Source organism: Crocodylus siamensis, chromosome 5, assembly GCF_052110815.1.
Source record: "Crocodylus siamensis isolate JL-2025a chromosome 5, ASM5211081v1, whole genome shotgun sequence".
Taxonomy (NCBI): domain Eukaryota; kingdom Metazoa; phylum Chordata; order Crocodylia; family Crocodylidae; genus Crocodylus; species Crocodylus siamensis.
In genome coordinates, this window is record NC_143399.1 from 1,999,882 (window position 1) to 2,017,946 (window position 18,065).

Below are 18,065 nucleotides of genomic sequence, written 5' to 3' on the forward strand. Positions count from 1 at the left end.
ATGCATCTCGAGCAGGTCCAGGGAGGTGATCCTCCCCCTCTGTGCGGCGCTGGTCAGGCCGCAGCTGGAGTACTGCGTCCAGTTCTGGGCGCCGCACTTCAAGAGGGACGTCGACGGCATGGAGAGGGTCCAGAGGAGGCCACTCGCATGGTCGGGGCAGCAGGGCAGGCCCTATGAGGAGAGGCTACGGGACCTGAACCTGTTCAGCCTCCAAAAGAGAAGGCTGAGGGGGATCTTGTGGCCTGTTATAAACTAGTCGGGGGGGACCAGCAGGCATTGGGGGAGTCCCTGTTCCCCCAAGCACCGCCAGGAGTGACCAGGAATAACGGTCACAAGCTGGCGGAGGGTAGGTTTAGGTTAGATATCAGGAGGTGCGACTTCACAGTCAGGGCGGCTAGGGTCTGGAACCAGCTTCCAAGAGAAGTGGTGCTGGCTCCTACCCTGGGGGTTTTTAAGAGGAGGCTGGATGAACACCTTGCTGGGGTCGTTTGACCCCAGTACTCTTTCCTGCCATGGCAGGGGGTCGGACTAGATGATCTGCTCAGGTCCCTTCCGACCCTAGAAACTATGAAACTATGTGCAGTTTGTAAAGCCCTGGCCAGGCGGTGTCATTTGGCCGTCAAACCGACCGTGCAGGAGGAAGAGCAGGCTTGGCACAGAACGCAAGCACGCACTGAGCTTTAAACACTAACTGAAATCCAGCCCAAAGACACAAAGGACTTAAGCACATGCTTATGCTTTGTTAAACCAGGGCCTTACTTTTTCACCTTCTCTAGTATTTGTCCTGACTTCCCTTGACACTTCTACCCTGCCCCCGGGACTGTGTGGACGTGGCGCTGGGAAAGCAGGCATCCTCGGGGCAGCTGTGGTCTTCTATAGACGTCATTTAAGATTCACAGCACGGCCCCAACTTTACTCTCAGCTTTGCAAGCTGTGGGGCTGGAAGCAACTTCTTCTTCTCTCTCCTTTGCATGAGGGAACATGCTGTAAAATGGATTTTACAATGCCACCCAAACACTGCCTGGGCAACGGGATCACTCCTGTGGGCTGCTCTTATCCAAAGGGCAGAGGGGAAGCAATCGCTTCTGTGCTGAACCCCTATAAATTCTCAATTCCATCCTGTTTTTAATTAGAACTTTCTTCAAACCACTCCCGGTCTCATACATCAGGTGCTGATTTGGCACTGGCGAGGAAACAACCAATAAACTTCACAATCAATCTGCAGTTAGTGCTCAATCCACCTTGCTTTGCTTCTTGTTTGCTTCCTTTGTGCATGCTCTCATGGAAAGCAGTATTAAATTGCAGACATGTGGCAAACTTGAGCAGCATCTGACTGGGCACATGTGGTCTTTTGTAAGCCTGTTCATTGAGGAACAAGTGAAGCACCTGGGCGAACTATTTCAAGACAGGTAGCTGAACAAAACCCGCATTGCAACCGCTCATCTTCATCTGAGTGACCAGAGGAGATCCCAGTTTGGGTCAAACATGGCACGAGTGAGTGGGGGTCATTCCTCCTTTCCCTCTACCTCACCCTGATCTCAGGGTTTGCTCCTCCGAGTCAGATCTGATGCGGAAAGTTTGGTGCCCAAAAGCTTGCTAAACTTCTCTCCCACCTATACAGCTGGTCCAATAAAACACCACAAAAAACCCTTTGCCTCTTGTACACTACAACGCTCCACCCCTACTGACTCCTCCATGCCATTTGTAAAATCCATCCTTTTCTTTCTGCCTCCATACCCAGGACTCTCATCCTTTTCCATCTGGATTTCTGTGGTCTACGCCTGCATGTCGCCCTAAAATTCACATCCCCCCTGCTTCGGTTCGTATGCACCACTGCTTCCGCAGGGATTATGTTCCTTGCCTTTCGGTCTGTCACTCCTGATCTCTGAACAGCCCCATTGGCTCCTCCCGTTTCGCCACATCAAGTTCAAATGTCTTCTCATGGAGGTCCCTTGCCACCCCATCCTTCCCTACTTGTTTGTTCACTTCCAGTGTCCCATCCCCACACACACTCACACCAGCCAGGGCTGCCCAGAGGCGCCAGTCTCGTCTAAGCGTTTCAGACAGATGTTGCCATGTTTTCTTAAACTTTGCTTCTTATGCGTGGAATGGTCTCCCTTGTCCGAGCTCTCAAAACCTGCTTGCGTCGCAATGTGTCTGAGAGCTCAGTCTATTAGTGATGGCTTGAGAGATGGGGATTGCAGCAATTCTCTACATACAGACACTGCAAACAAATCTACGCGCACATGTGCTTACATTTAGATCTGGTTGCGTTCCTCTCGTCTACCTTTAATATGTCAATCTTCTTTGTGGGTTGTACATTTGCCGAGGCGGGTACATGTTGGCACAGCGTACTTCTTTAAGCCAGCCCCCCTCCTGCCTGGGGGTTACTCCAATAATAAAAAGAGCAGGAGGAAGTACACAGATTTCTTTTCATCAGTGAGTACTCTTTCAAACTCTTCCCTCTTGGCACCAGACACGACACTGACAGAGCTGAGTGTGACCGAGCCCAGAGCGGTGAGAACACACGACTAAGGGAGAATGGGAAGAAAACACTCTAAAAGACGCACCTGGTGAAAAGTCTGCACAGCGCAGGCCTCCCGGCAATGACCAGATACTCAGTGGTGGCCAGACACCGCCAGCGTGCGGGCAGGCGATGACAGGCTTCTTGCCCTGATCTCCCAGAGCTCCCCTTCAAGAGATATATGGGACATGCACACAACTATGCACGGAGACGAACCAGCGAGCCGGATTCACAAGTAGGCCCCATGTCTCAGGGGGTGGGGAAAGCATCACCAACCCCTTTTGTCATCTGCTGCAACAGTCCTGGAACCAAAGGGATGAGTTCCCTGCTGGCGCAGTGAAGTGATGCTCATCTCTCTCCTCCCTCTGGCAGGTCTGTGCTGGCAGTTCTCGCTAACTGTGCTCAAGCGACATTTGGATTTATTTCCCAAGTGCCCAAAGCCCACTGTAAAGCTTGGCACGCACACAAAGCAACAAGGTCCTTGGTCAGACATTCTCACGAGTGAATCCCTGGACCCTGCATCTCACTCTTACCCTAGAGCCATGTCTACATGGGGTGCATGTGACTGGCGCGCTGTACTGAAAAGGTGCTCCTAGTGAGAACAGAGATCTCAGAGCTTGGCTGCAGTTCGCATGGGTGCAGTGAAACCACCTCACCCCTCTAGCTGGTACAAGCTCTGCCAGACAAAACCCAGGTTAGCAAGTACCACTGTCTACACTTAGAGGAAAGGCTGAAAGAACTGGGGTTGTTTAGTCCGGAGAGAAGAATGGGGGGGAGGGTTTGATAACAGGCTTCAAATCCCTGAAGGGTAGTTACAAAGAGGATGCTGACGGACTACTCTCTACAGCCGTACGGGCCAGGGCTAGGAGGAATGGTCTCCAGTTGTGGCAGAGGAAATTTAGGTTGGAGATGAGGACAAACTTGCTCATAGCGTGGGTGCTTCAGCCTTGGTACAGACTGCCCAGAGAGTGTGTGAAATCTCCATCCTTGCACGAGGTCAAGAGCCGGTTGGACCGACACATAGATGGGTGCTTTAGTCAGGGATGCTCCTGCCTTGAGCAGGGGGCTGGACTAGATGTGACCTCCTGAGGTCCCTGCCAGCCCTGCTTTCCTACGGCGCCGGGATTCTGCAGGCAAAACCACGTCAGTTGGGGATCACGCCTCTCCTCTACCCCACAGATCGGCAGAGCCAGCAGAGGTCTGTAGTGTGCACATAGCTTTACACCTTGATCTCAGGGCTCAGCGAAGGCTGCAGTTTCTCCCAGACGAGACATATCCTCCAAGATAAGGCTGACTTTGCTTCTGGTGCTGTAAAGGGTACATTTGCTGCTTTTCTGGTTTAAGAGCAGACCTTTATATGCAGACTGAAAAAGTCTACATATAACAGTGACTCACAAAACAGGCACGAGCCACCCAACACTGAATGCTGCTAACGATCCAACATGCCACACACCTCTTAAACACAGTGGCAAGACTGAATCCAAGTACTGCATCTCTCCCTGCCCATGCTCCTGTGTTATCATCATATTGATACTGTGAGTTTTCCACGCAGGTAGACTCTTAGTCACTTGTTCTACATGTCTGTAGGGCTTTCTCTTTGACCTTCCCAGCAGTTTTTCCCCTTTCTGTTCAGAGGCCAGAAACGACAATCCGTCTGAAACCTTCACTCTGTTCCACCTTCTCTCAACCCCAGGTAAACACATGATAACTGCTCTCATGCCAACCGGGCCAAGAAGTAGTCAGGCGCCTCCACCTTGACCTCTCTGTCTTCTTGCAACTTCAGTGCTGTACCTGTGCAGAACGGAGGTGCTGACTGGGCTGGACTGCCTAACGAGGGGTTCCTATAACGCCACCGTGAATGGTTCTCGCTGATCTTCTGCTTGACGAATTAACGGCACCATTCTACTGGGGAATCTTTTGACACTGGTTTCAAATAAATCTATGCCAGCAAAACTGGAAAAAACATGCCACTTTTACCGCCAAAACATGGAACCTTGCAGAGCAGCTGTCACACGGTGCAGCGCTGAGCACAACAGATATAAAGGCAGGCTGCACTCCTGTACTGAGGCTCCTGTACAGGTTTAGATCTTGGACTCTGTCCATGGTGTGACCCTGCGCCTACATGGAGCATCGCTGATTTCAGACGGCCAAGTCCTTGGGTGCATCTACACGAGACGCTTACTGTGCATTAGCCTAATAACACTGCACAGTTGCACAGTGGTTATTAACTGTGTTAATACCCTACTGCACGGTGTTATTAGGCTAATGCACAGTAAGCACCACTAAAAAATCAGGCACCAACACTACTGCGCAGTAACTCTAGTTACTGGACATTCAGCTATTAGAGGTACTAAACTAAATGCGCTGCAATCAAAGTGCATTAACGAACGTGTAGACGTGCCCCTTGGGGCAGGGGCTGCTCCTGTGTTGACAAATCAAGACTGGAAACAGGACGCATGCTTTTCACAGGAGGACACATTAAACACTGGCACAACGTACAGGGCTGTGAGGGGCACTCAGAATCCTAAAATCAAGATCTGACACGTGTCTGTAAATGATGACGTCCTCAAGCAGACAGAAGCTATGGAACTGGACAGAAGAAACTAGTGGAGGAAGTTCCGCAGCCACTCTTATGCAGATAACCAGACCAGATGGGCACAACTATCCCTTCTCATAACCCCCACCCCCCAACCCTACCTTGCTTCAATCTACTGCGGTTAACACATTGGTGGAGCTGGCTGCATTTCCTTGGTTGTATGCAAAGGGCCAGACCTCCCTGAAGTTGATTTAGCTAAGAGTCCTGATGTAATTCTGGACCACAAGTATCTTACCACCACTTTCATATTGGTCTCCTACCTTCTTAGGAATCCGCTGATCACAGTACCTATGGGTGATGCAGAAACACTTAAGTTTTTATTAGAAAGAAGTGGTTATGTCTGCCTACTGCTGCATTAGGTTTTCTGTTAATCAAGGATGAAGAAGCATTCATTGGCAGGTCATAAATCTGCCACATGGTTATAAGGGAAGTGACTTCCAGAATGTCAATGAGACGATTCTCAAATAGGGTTTGTATCTGACACCAGCATGGACCTTTAACTGCCTCGAGCTTCTTATGCCTTGGTCTTTCAACTAAACTGAGTGGCCCAAAGACCAGAATCCCTCCAGTACTGTCCCATCATTTGAGTCATTTGCAGTGAAACTGTTGGATCCCACTTCCCGCTGGTAGTGGTACGCTATGCGCAGGCTATCATGGTGATACTTCCTGGAGTAAGTATGAACACTAATGCTGCATTTTTCAAACAAACAGCAGATTTCTAAGTCTTCACCTGCCCTGAGAGAGTGCAGGATCCAAGATGCCTTCTCCATTACTGTTATTTGCCCTAGTACCTAGCCATGGATCAGCATCCCACCATGCTGGGGGCTGTACAAACAGAACAAAGGAATGGTTCTTGCCACCAACAGCTTACAACGCGAATACCCTCCTCCATGCGCCTTTAGCAACAAAGGGTCGATCGTATTCTCAAAACCTGGAGACCAGAGAAATGTTCAGATACATTCAACTCAGACTGCACCATCTCCACCTCAAGTGAAACAACAGAGAAGGATCAGCTGCAGTCACCAGACAGACCAAAGATGCTTAGAGCTACTGTGCAGCAAATAAAGACACGCAAGGTTTTCAGGCGACCTGTTATTTCAGCTTGGGTAGTAGTTCCCTGACTGTGTAACTCAGTGCAATCATTTGTCACTGAGCTCCGGGTCGCGGTCCAGAGGGAACAGAGAACATTTTCCAGGCTGCAGCCTGTCACCTGGGCAGTCAACATCTCTCAGCACTTGTGCTGCTCTATAAATTACCTCCGCTAGCGGCTTTCAGCTGCCTGCCCCTCCTAGCTTGGTCAAGCACGCCCATCCGTCAGCACATGTGTAATATTCGTTACTTTATTGTCTCGCTGATGGAAGAGTTAGTTGTACAGCGGGAAATGCATTAAGGAGGGACTGAATTATTCTGCCTAGCCAACTCACTTTAATCCATCTGTAATCTTCTGTAAGAGGGGGATTTGTACTTGCTAAAATCATTGAACAAGAGCCTTTAGTGCTGGGCTATCTTCCGAGAGACCTAAACTAAAGCTGTGTTTGGTCTGCCCCACTCATCCACATCACCCAGCAACGAGAAATGGGTCATCATCCAAAAATAGTTGCCGCTGTCTAACCAGGCCCAAAATTCCTTGGTGTTTATCTTGGAAGAAGTGACCTCAGGCAGAGGGTAGCATCCAGGTGATGACCTCATTTTTTGGATAACGAGCTAACCAGAACTAATGCAATTTTCTGCTGCTACACCTTGTGGTATTCCCACCTGCTTCTACAGAGGCTACTCATCCTGACTCGGCCCCGGAGAGTTGGTGTCAGATTCTTGAAGGACGCACCCAACACGCCCGCGTCGGTCGGGAGATGGTCGTCTGTGGATCCTGATGCATCGGAAAACACAGCAGCTCCTACGGCACTCTGGACTTGAGAGGAGACTGTCGCCAGGACAGAAAAACGTCTTTGCTTCCTTTATGCTCTATGTAATGAATCAAAGCATTTGGGATTAGCCTCAAATGCTGTAACTACCCTCTGCAGTCATTACGCAGCCTTTTCTCAGTGCCTTTGGCTTCAGCTGCCAATGGGCTATTACTATGTTAATACCATTCTGTATTATTACTGGAAGATGGAGCCATGCTCCTCATGGAGGTAGGAAGCCAGCGTGGAAGTACACCCCTGGCAGGGATCATTAACATCTCCATCAAGCAGGGCAATGTGCACATTTCACTGAAGCATTGATCAGGCCCAGGCCCTTGCTCTGGAGACATTCCTCTGCCAGGAATCCCTTTGGCTGCTCCTGCACCATCTCACACACTCCTGGACTGGGAATGTTACAGGAAGGATCAGAGCAAGGCAGCTCTGAGTACCTCTGTACCTCAGTGACTCCTCTGGGGCCCTGGGAACATTGGGCTACTTTTGGACATTCGCTTCCTCTTGGGCTCCCACATATCGGCAGTGGCTCATCTGACTTCTCACTTCTTTAGGTTTGTGAAGTGGCTACTGACCTTGTAAGAGGCCTCCTGCTTTATACTGCTGCAGCGGGCTTTCCTGGGGCTGCTCTCCCATGTCACTCAGCAAATTCTACTGGAGCAAAATCTGGTGGAGCTGGTGATGCGAGCCACTGCGCCTGTGTTTTGCAAACAGCACTGGGTTTCCACTTGCTTCTAGGTGCAAATCAGGTGTCTCATCTACAACAAATCCTATGCAGGAGGGACTGGGCTTATCTAGCAATACTCAAAGCTCATGGCTGTTGGGGCACTTTTGCTGCACTTGGGGACTGGAAGCAGGGCACTTCTGGCAATGGGCCTTACCTGAGAAACTCCTGGTCTCTTGTTTTTTGGAAGAATTAGAGTTTGCTGACTCTCAGCTCACAGTGAAAAACCTCTCTTTATCAAGCACTTTCTGGGCAACAGGAGGAGGAAAACTGTTTGTGAAGGGAAGCCTTCTACAAGGGGTGGTTAAAAATAGCTGACTTTGAGAGCAAGACTTGGGATCCTTTATAAAATACCGGTGTCTGCCCCTTTAGCCCCTTCTGTGATTTCACTGTAGGGCTGCTCACCTCTTACGCAAAACCCTGCCAGAACAACTGTGGCATCAACACACTAATCAAGAAGACAGCGTAGCTTATTAACAAATCAAAATGCTTCCTGGCACTTATGAGGACAGCAGAGTCTGTGATGTTGCCATACTGGATCCATTTACGAGTGAACTGGAGACCTGCTATTTTCTGTACACCAAGGAATTCTGATTTATGATGTGCTTAAAATTACTGTGAATTTCTATTAAAGACCAACACTTGGCAGCAAGGTACCCTACTTACCTGTAATTTAGTTCTGTAACAGTAGTATTCTCCATAGCCCTCACATCATCCTTTGGTTTTTTTATTTTTCAGATATGTGACTACGCGAGCCAACTTGGCATTTTTCAAGGGTCGGACCGCTCCCATGGGGCTCTCCACAAACCTCAAGGCATGGAGCAGTAGGAATTTATTTAATAGATTTCATAGACATCAGGGCTGGAAGGGACCTCGGGAGATCATCGAGTCCAGCCCCCGCCCAAAGGGCAGGAAGTCAGCTGGGGTCATAGGATCCCAGCAAGATAAGCATCCAGTTTACTCTTGAAGGTGTTCAGTGTAGGTGCTTGAACCACCTCCGCTGGCAGACTGTTCCAGACCTTGGGGGCTCGGACAGTAAAGAAATTCTTCCTTATGTCCACTGAAACAGTCTTGCAGGAGTTTGTGACCGTTTGACCTCGTCATCCCTTGGGGCGCTCTGGTGAACAATTGTTCCCCCAGATCCTGGTGGTCACCCCGATAAACTTATAGGTGGCCATCAGATAACCCCTGAGCCTGCGCTTTTCCAGGCTAAAGAGCCCCATGGCTCTCAGCCTGTCATCGTAAGATCTGTTTTCCTGACCTCTGATCATGCGCATGGCTCTCCTCTGGACTCTCTCAAGCTTCTCCACATCCTTTTTGAATTGTGGAGCCCAAAACTGGACGCAGTACTCCAGCTGCGGCCTCACCAAGGCTGAGTACAAGGGGAGAATGATGTCCCGGGATTTGCTCGAGAAGCATCTATGGATGCAAGCCAGCATTTTGGTCACTTTACTAGCCGCAGCATCGCATTGCAGGCTCATGTTCATCTTGTGGTCAATGATGACCCCCAAGTCTCTTTCTTCTGTAGTGCTGTGCAACGTAGCACTGCCGAGCCTATAAGGGTGCTGCAGGTTTTTCCTCCCAAGATGGAGAACCTTGCATTTATCGGTGTTAAACACCATGAGGTTCTCGTCTGCCCGTTTGCTGAGCTTGTCCAGGTCAGCCTGGATCACCCGCCTATCTTCTGGCGTGGATGCTTTGCCCCAAAGTTTGGTGTCATCGGCGAACTTGGCCAGTCCACTCCTGACTCCAGTGTCCACATCGTTAATGAAGATGTTGAACAGTATGGGTCCCAGGACAGAGCCTTGAGGGACCCCACGGGTCACAGGGCACCACGATGAGTGACTGCCATCAATCACAACACTCTGGGTCCGACCACGAAGCCAATTTCCCAGCCAGCGGATCGTGGTGGAGCCAAGGCCACAACTGGCCAGTTTCACCAAGAGGTGATCGTGGGATACCAGATCAAAAGCTTTTTTGAAGTCAAGATATATGACATCAATCTCTTCTCCCTTGTGCAGGTGATAGGTCACCTGGTCATAGAAGGAAATGAGATTGGTCAAACAAGACCTACCCGTAACAAACCCATGCTGGCTGTCCCTTAGGATGTTAGCCTGGGCCAGTCCCTCAAGGATGGCCTCCTTAATAAACTTTTCCAAGATCTTCCCCAGGATAGAAGTCAGGCTAATGGGCCTGTAGTTAGCCGGATCCACTCTCCTCCCTTTCTTGAAGATCGGCACCACATTGGCCTTCTTCCAGTCTTCGGGCACTACACCAGAGCGCCAGGAGCTCTCGAAGACCCGTGCCAGGGGCTGGGCTATGACGCTCGCCAGCTCCTTGAGTGCCCTGGGGTGCAGGCTGTCAGGGCCGGCTGACTTGAAGGTCTCCAGCTTCTCAAGGTGTTCCTTCACGAGGTCAGCATTGATGGAGGGTAGGGGATCCCCCTCACCCAGATTTCCCTGTCCCATAGCAGGCATGGGCATCCTGTGTGACTGATGAAAGACTGACGCAAAGTACCTGTTTAATAGGTTGGCTTTTTCCTGGGCGTCAGTTGTCAGTTGCCCCATCTGGTTCAGCAGGGGCCCAACGTTGCCCTTGCTTTTCCTCCGGCTCCCCACATATCTGAAAAAGGACTTTTTGTTGTCCTTGATGCTTGAAGCTAGTTGGAGTTCAGTTGCAGCCTTGGCTTTCCTGGTTTGCTCCCTGCAGGACCGGACCAGCGCGGAGTAATCCTCCTTGGAGGTGAATCCCGTCCTCCATCCTTTGTAGGCTTTCCTTTTTAGCCACAGGAGGTCTGCTAGGTCTCTGGAGAGCCAGGAGGGCTGCTGTGCCTTCTGGCTGCCTTTCCTCCGTGTTGGAATAGATTTCGCTTGTGCACTGAGGATCGCTTCCTTGAGAAGCAACCACTCTTCTTGAACTCCCATCTCCCTGGGGTCATGGTCCCTGAGGGCCTGACTGACTAGCCTCTTCAGCTTGTCGAAGTCGGCTTTTCTGAAGTCAAGGACTTCTGTGTTGCTGACTGACTTGCCAGCTTTACGGCGGATGGTGAAGGTGATCAGCTTGTGGTCGCTGTCACCCAGCTTCCCATCGATCACTAGGTCGCCGATTAGGTCGTCCCCCGTAGCCAGTACCAGGTCAAGCAGCGCTTTGCCTCTCGTTGGCCCATAGACTTCTTGAGTCGGGTAGAGGTCATCCACGCACGAGAGAAAGCTTTGCGCCCGCTCAGATTTAGCTGAGTGATCTCCCCACGAGATGTCCGGGTAATTGAAGTCACCCATGACCACCAAGGTCCTGGAGCAAGCGGCCTCAGTCAGTTCCCGGGCGAACTCCTGGTCAAGCTCGGGACTTTGAGTGGGAGGTCTGTAGTAGACTCCCACCGTTGTGTCCCCTGTGCCGAATTCCCCACGAATTTTTACCCAGAGGGTCTCTAGCTGTCCATGCCGGTCGCCAACATCAGCTTGCAGGGACATGTAGCTTTCCTTCACATAGAGAGCTACACCCCCGCCCCTTTTGTCAATACGATTCCTCCTGTATAGGGTATAGCCCTATATAGGCTTGTGCAGACTTTAATCACCAGTTTCCTTTGAATGAACACCCACAGGAAGCCAGCTGATATGGGGAGGTGGGGAAATTTAGAGAGCAACAGTTCCAGGTAGGTCCTTTCTCCTACTTTTAGAGATGGGCAGCAGGAGGGATGCCTCAGTAGCATGTGAGGGGAGTAAACATCAGTTGCGTGCATGACAAATGTACTGTAGAAACCAGAAGGAGCAATATCCTCCCTAAATACAATATGCCTAATAGCAAACTACGTTCAGAAGAGCCCAGATCTCCCCTCTCAGCTGCTCATGCACAGACATGAGTCCCTGAATGTGTATTGGCAGAGGAAACGATCTAGGAAATCGTTTGATGACTGGATGCTTGTTCTTCAGATCTGAAAATTTAATCCTCTTATGGAGCAAATGCTGGCTGGGTTCTGTAAATCAAGACAGAACGGCCAGGTTTGGGAAGAGGCAACGAGGCATGAAAGATTAACCAGTTGCAGAAAAGTTTCAGTTATTCCTGTTCTTCTCTTTGCAGGGTGCCAAGTCTCTCTGGCCTTGGGCAGAAGACAAGCTTTTCTTTGCCCTGTACCCCAGGCAGGAGGTCTCATGTTTGAACTTCAAGTAACATCGTGATGGGTTTTGTGGCTGCCTGTTCTTTAGCTCCACACACACATGTGAAGACCCTCGACTGGATAAAGGATCTTTGCTGGGGAAAGCTAACTCATTTGTTCTGTCTTTCAGCCACTGTACTGCTGAAGTAGAGTCCAACAGATATTGAAAAGGCCTCAGAGAACAAGGCTTTTCATGAAAACTCTTAGCGTTCAAAGGCAATGGGAAATGTGAAATGTTTTAAATGGGTAACTTTAAAGTAGAGGTGGGCAAAATATGGCTTGTGGGCCATATCTGGCCTGCCAATTGATCCTATCTGGCTCGTCAATGGCGTCTGTGAGCTTGAGAAGGGAGGGCTACACCCCATGCTGCTCCACTCTGTTGCAGCTATGGCTGGGCTGGGCAGTGCACAGACTCCTTTGCCACCCTCCTGCCTTCCTGTTGGCATTGTGGCTGTGAAGCCCTGGCATCCTGGCTGCTGGCAGCCAGGCCCGCAAGGAACAGGGTGCGATGCAATGCGCTGGGTAGTCACCCATCCACTGGGGTAATAAACTGCTGCTGCCATGGTGCCGCTAGGAGGTAAGTCTGTGCCAGCCATGGGGAAGAGGGCTTTGCCCAAGCCAGCTGCCCCTGACTTACCTGCAGCTACTCATTGTGGTGGGCAGGTGGGATGACTACTTGGTGTGCTGCATTGTGCTCTGTCCCGTAAGGGCCTCGCTGCCAGGACTGTGCAGAACAGAAAGCTGGGGGTGGGGGAAGAAGAAGGTGGGGGAATGGACACAGCGGGGTGGAGGAGTCTACACACTGAACAGCCCGGCCTGGCCTGGCCCTGGCTGCGACAGAGCCCTCCCACCTCAGGCTCCTGGCAGTGGCTGGATAGGATCAGTTGGCGTCTCTGCATCCATGCTGGCCGTCAGCAGCTCACCAAAACTTGTTAAGTAGCCCTCCTGCCCCAGTAAGTGCTCACCCCTGCTTTAAAGCATGCAGACATTGATACCAAAACTCTTAGATCTACTCAGGAACTGGCCTGTTCATATCAGCAGTTCAGGGTGGAAGGAGGCTGTACGAGCTCACACAGATGCCTAAACTTGGTCCATCTGCTTGACTTGCAATACAATGTTTATGAACATATTATGCTCTCCTCCCCATTTTGAAACCTCCCATTAAATCTCTCCTTTGGCATCAGCATCCTTTGCCATGCTATACAAGACTTACTTCTGCTTCACTCCAGGAGATGAGACATGTGCCTCCCCCAGCCAGCATCCCAGAGCCTTTGTGGCTGTGGAGGGAAAAAGCAAGCTTAGGAGAGCAAGATACAGAGCGACCTACCCTTCCTCAATAGTGACAGAGTTCATGATGATGCAGTTGGTGATTTTAACTTTGTCTTTTATGGTGCATGAGTTGCCAATAGTAGAGCGTTTAATGGACGTCTTCTCTCCTACTTGGGTAGACGAACCAATGATACTGTCTGAGCCGACCTAGAGAAGAGAAGAGCAGAAATCTGGTCAAACCATTCCAGCTGTAAACTAAGTTACCTCCCAAACACTGTTCTCCTTACACCCTTCTAACACAAGCAGCCAGCCCGATCTCCATGTGCCATGAGTAATACACATTGTATGCTGGTGTCAGGCCTTTTAAAAATTATGCCTACCTGACAGTTACTGCTTCAAAGTACTTTGCACATTCAAGGTTGGAAAATGTCAATATTCAACTGCCCAAAGGCTTTTAATGTCTTCTCAGTCTAAAGCACACTTAGGAATTTTGGGGTACTTTGAAAGCAAAAAACAAGCAGAGCAAAGATCTCACTGCTGAACACAGGGCTACATGGTGATTCTGTGGAAGACCTATGGCAAGCCCATGAGAGAATGCAAAAGGCTTAGCACATAGATGAGAGCTACACTTGAAATCCCCCTCTGATGGTTAAATATCTTGCTCCTGAGCAGAAAGGATCCTACCCTTTCTATGCAGTTTTGGAGGTCAAGTGTGCCTCAAAGAAGCAATTATGTGCAAATGATGCTCGGTGAACACACCCAAGACACATATACTACGATCTGTAGGTTGCAGATTTAAAAGAATAATGTGGGTGTTGAAACAGGCAGCCGTGGAGCAAACACACGTTAGATATGGATAGAAACTGAGCGGGGAAGAAGTATCAAAAAATCCTCCTGGAACAGTCAAAAAGCAAGACCCTGATTGCCTACATGCCACAGAAAACATCTAAGAGCCAGGCATACTAGGAGTCAGGGATACGGAGCTACCTGGCTTAACAGGCTTCGGGCCCAGACTTCAAAGTCTTGTTACCATTCCCTGAATAGAGAACTGGCCGGGTTCCCCAAGATCCCCCTCCTCAGCTAGGTTCCAGTCCTTGGGTCCAACCACATCATTCTCAAACACAAAGGCAAGCACTTAGGTGCAGGTTGTGGACAAAGAGAGCAGGGAACAGTTCTCCACTAAGTCCCAGAAGGATAGAATGAGGGGGCACCCGCTGAAATTGGCAGGAGGCGGGTTTAAAATGAACAAGAGGACGTCCTTTTTTAAGCAGCACGTAGGTAACTTGTGGAACTCATTGCCATAGGAGTTTGCAGACACAGAGAGCAGAGCCAGGTTCAAAAGGGGACTAAGCAAATTCATGGACAAAAAATTCATTAACAGCTGGGAAGCAGAATAGTTAGAGATATAAACTCTGGTATCTTCCTCCTTCCAAGGAGGATTATTCTGCACTGGTCCGGTCATGCAGGGAGCAAACCAGGAAAGCCAAGGCTGCAACTGAACTCCAACTAGCTTCGAGCATCAAGGACAATAAAAAGCCCTTTTTCAGATATGTGGGGAGCTGGAGGAAAAGCAAGGGCAACGTTGGACCCCTGCTGAACGAGATGGGGCAACTGACAACTGATGCCCAGGAAAAAGACAACCTATTCAATGGGTACTTTGTGTCGGTTTTTCATCAGTCCCACGGGACGCCCATGCCCGCTACAGGACAGGGAGGTCCGGGTGAGGGAGATCCCCTGCCCTCCATCAATGCTGACCTCGTGAAGGAACACCTTGAGAAGCTGGATACCTTCAGGTCAGCCGGCCCTGACAACCTGCACCCCAGGGTACTCAAGGAGCTGGCGAGCATCATAGCCCAGCCTCTGGCACGGATCTCTGAAAACTCCTGGCGCTCTGGTGAAGTGCCCGAAGACTGGAAGAAGGCCAATGTGGTGCCGATCTTCAAGAAAGGGAGGAAAGTGGATCCAGCTAACTATAGGCCCATCCACCTGACCTCTATCCCAGGGAAGGTCTTAGAAAAGTTTATTAAGGAGGCCATCCTTAATGGACTGGCCAATGCCAACATCCTAAGGGATAGCCAACACGGGTTTGTTGTGGGTAGGTCTTGCTTAACCAATCTCATTTCCTCTACAACCAGGTGACCTATCACCTGGACAAGGGAGAAGCAATTGATGCCATATATCTTGACTTCAAAAAAGCTTTTGATCTGGTATGCCATGGTCACCTCTTGGTGAAACTGGCCAATTGTGGCCTTGGGTCCACCACAATCCACTGGCTGGAAAATTGGCTCCGTGGTCGGACCCAGAGGGTAGTAATTCATAGAAGTCACTCATCATGGAGTCCTGTGACCAGTGGGGTCCCCCAAGGCTCTGTCCTGGGACCCATATTGTTCAACATCTTCATTAATGATGTGGACACTGGAGTCAGGAGCAGACTGGCCAAGTTCGCCGATGACACCAAACTCTGGGACAAAGCATCCACGCCAGAAGACAGGACCTGGACAGGCTCAGGAAATGGGCGGACGAGAACCTCATGGTGTTTAACGCTGAAAAATGCAAGGTTCTCCACCTTGGGAGGAAAAACCTGCAGCATCCTTGTAGGCTTGGCAGTGCTACACTGGCTAGCACTATGGAAGAAAGAGACTTGGGGGTCATCATTGACCACAAGATGAACATGAGCCTGAAATGCGATGCTGCGGACTAAAGCGACCAAAATGCTGGCGTGCATCCATAGATGCTTCTCAAGCAGATCCCGGGACGTCATTCTCCCCTTGTACTCGGCTTTGGTGAGGCCGCAGCTGGAGTACTGCATCCAGTTTTGGGCTCCACAATTCAAAAACGATGTGGAGAAGCTTGAGAGAGTCCAGAGAAGAGTCCATGATCAGAAGTCAGGAAAACAGAACTTACGACAACAGGCTGAGAGCCATGGGGCTCTTTAGCCTGGAAAAGCGCAGGCTCAGGGGTGATCTGATGGCCACCTATAAGTTTATCAGGGGTGACCACCAGGATCTGGGGGAACGTCTGTTCACCAGAGCGCCCCAAGGGATGACGAGGTCAAACGGTTATAAACTACTGCGAGTCCGTTTCAGGCTGGACATAAGGAAGAATTTCTTTACTGTCCGAGCCCCCAAGGTTTGGAACAGCCTGCCATCGGAGGTGGTTCAAGCACCTACACTGAACACCTTCAAGAGCAAATTGGATGTTTATCTTGCTGGGATCCTATGACCCCAGCTGACTTCCTGCCCTTTGGGCAGGGGGCTGGACTCGATGATCTTCCGAGGTCCCTTCCAGCCCTAATGTCTATGAAATCTATGAAATCTTAAAACCAAAAATGGTGGGTGCCAATAACAGGGTAATGAACAGAGAATAGTTCACACTAGATATACCTGGCTCACTGCTCTTCCTTTATAGCATACACCCCTGCCACTGTTAGAGACAGGACCCCGGGCTAGATGGAACATGGGTCTCACCCATTACAGCACTGCTTGTACTGTAAATAGCCTTATCTACACAAGCATAGCTACTTGTGCAAAGTAAGAGATCATCACTCATGCAGGTGACACACACACAACGGGCCCCAGAGAACAGGGTTTGAAGGTTGTGATACCGCAGAGAAAAGTCAGCACTGAATGCTGAATCCGGCTGGGCTTGGGAAAGCCAAGTGGCTCCTAGTACCACTGGCCTACCAGCTTACCACTCCCTGGAGAAACAAATCCTGCAACAGCTGATAGGGCATCTTAGGTGGAGCTTTAATTAAAAGTCCCAAATGTTTTGTAATGAACAAAGATGGAAGAGTGGGAACAGGTGGGTGAGGACATGCAACGTTTTGGGTTGCACCATGTGCGCTTTGCACTCCTCTGTCCCACTTGGTAACAATCAACCGTTCTCAGCTAAAGGAGAGAACACAAGGAGCTCGTTCTGCATCCACTTAGACCTTACCCATGTTTATAACACATAAGAGCTGCCCCGCCATTCAGCATGAATGTGAGAGGGGAAAGGATAGGTCACTCACCATGCCTTTGTCAGTGACTTGAGCAGATGCGTGGACCAGATGTTCATCTGGGCACAGGAGAGGCAACATCTTGGGAACCTGGAAAAAGAGAATCCACCACTCCAATTAACAAGATAAAGCTGCATCCATGCATTACACAGGTAAACGCACAGAATCCACAGTGCGAGAGGAGTGTGCACATGGGGAAATTCTGGGCAAACCCTGTTCACCCTCTCCCTGAGGATCTGCTCTCTGCTGCAGCGTGACACAGGCCACTGGGCTAAATAGACCTACTCCAACCTACGCAATGCCAGTTCTTATGTTCTCAGGTAAATCCACAGTGGCTTTTCTTTCTGCACCACTGAAGACACACTGTAAATAATCTTGTTGACAGCAGACATGATTTTTCACCTGCAATTTAACTTTGCAACAAGTGTGTGGTAGGTTACCATCTGTGCTCCTTGGAAGTATGAAGGCATGTTCCAAGGAGAGCCCCAACAAACACGCAGGGCCTCCTCTTCTGAATGCAGCTCAACCCGCCTCTCAGCTCAGCTAACACAGGGCAGTCGGCCCTCAGCCATATCTATTACAAAACAGAGCTTGCTAACACATGAGGATGACTGAACTGAAGCATTCACTTGCAGAGTGGCTGGATGAAGTGGAGACCAGGGAGCAGAAATAGTTCAGATGCTTGAGGCGGGGGGAAAAAACTCAAGTTGATGAAGTGGCTGTTCCAGATGGCAGAGCACCATGCAGGAAAAGGCTCGCAAATGAACTTGACAGAGAGAAGGCAGGTGTTAGATAAGCAGACAAAGCAAAGAAGGTAATAGAGGAGACAAGGTCCATGAAGTAGACAGAAAACAAGTCCATGGAGAGCAATTTTGAGCCGACTCTTAAA

The 18,065-nt window shown here is 50.0% G+C and overlaps 1 protein-coding gene across 4 annotated transcripts in view; it reads right to left on the bottom strand.

Moving 5' to 3' along the window:
• EIF2B3 (eukaryotic translation initiation factor 2B subunit gamma) overlaps positions 1 to 18,065 on the bottom strand; it is a 131,364-nt gene that overhangs the window by 19,280 nt on the left and 94,019 nt on the right. For all 4 annotated transcript variants that reach the window (XM_090050390.1, XM_090050389.1, XM_090050391.1 and 1 more), the window contains exons 9-10: positions 17,189 to 17,266; positions 13,238 to 13,386 (exon numbers count right to left, since the gene is read on the bottom strand). In XM_090050390.1, the coding sequence (XP_089906516.1) occupies positions 13,238 to 13,386; positions 17,189 to 17,266 (227 nt within the window). The remainder of the gene's footprint in view (positions 1 to 13,237; positions 13,387 to 17,188; positions 17,267 to 18,065) is intronic.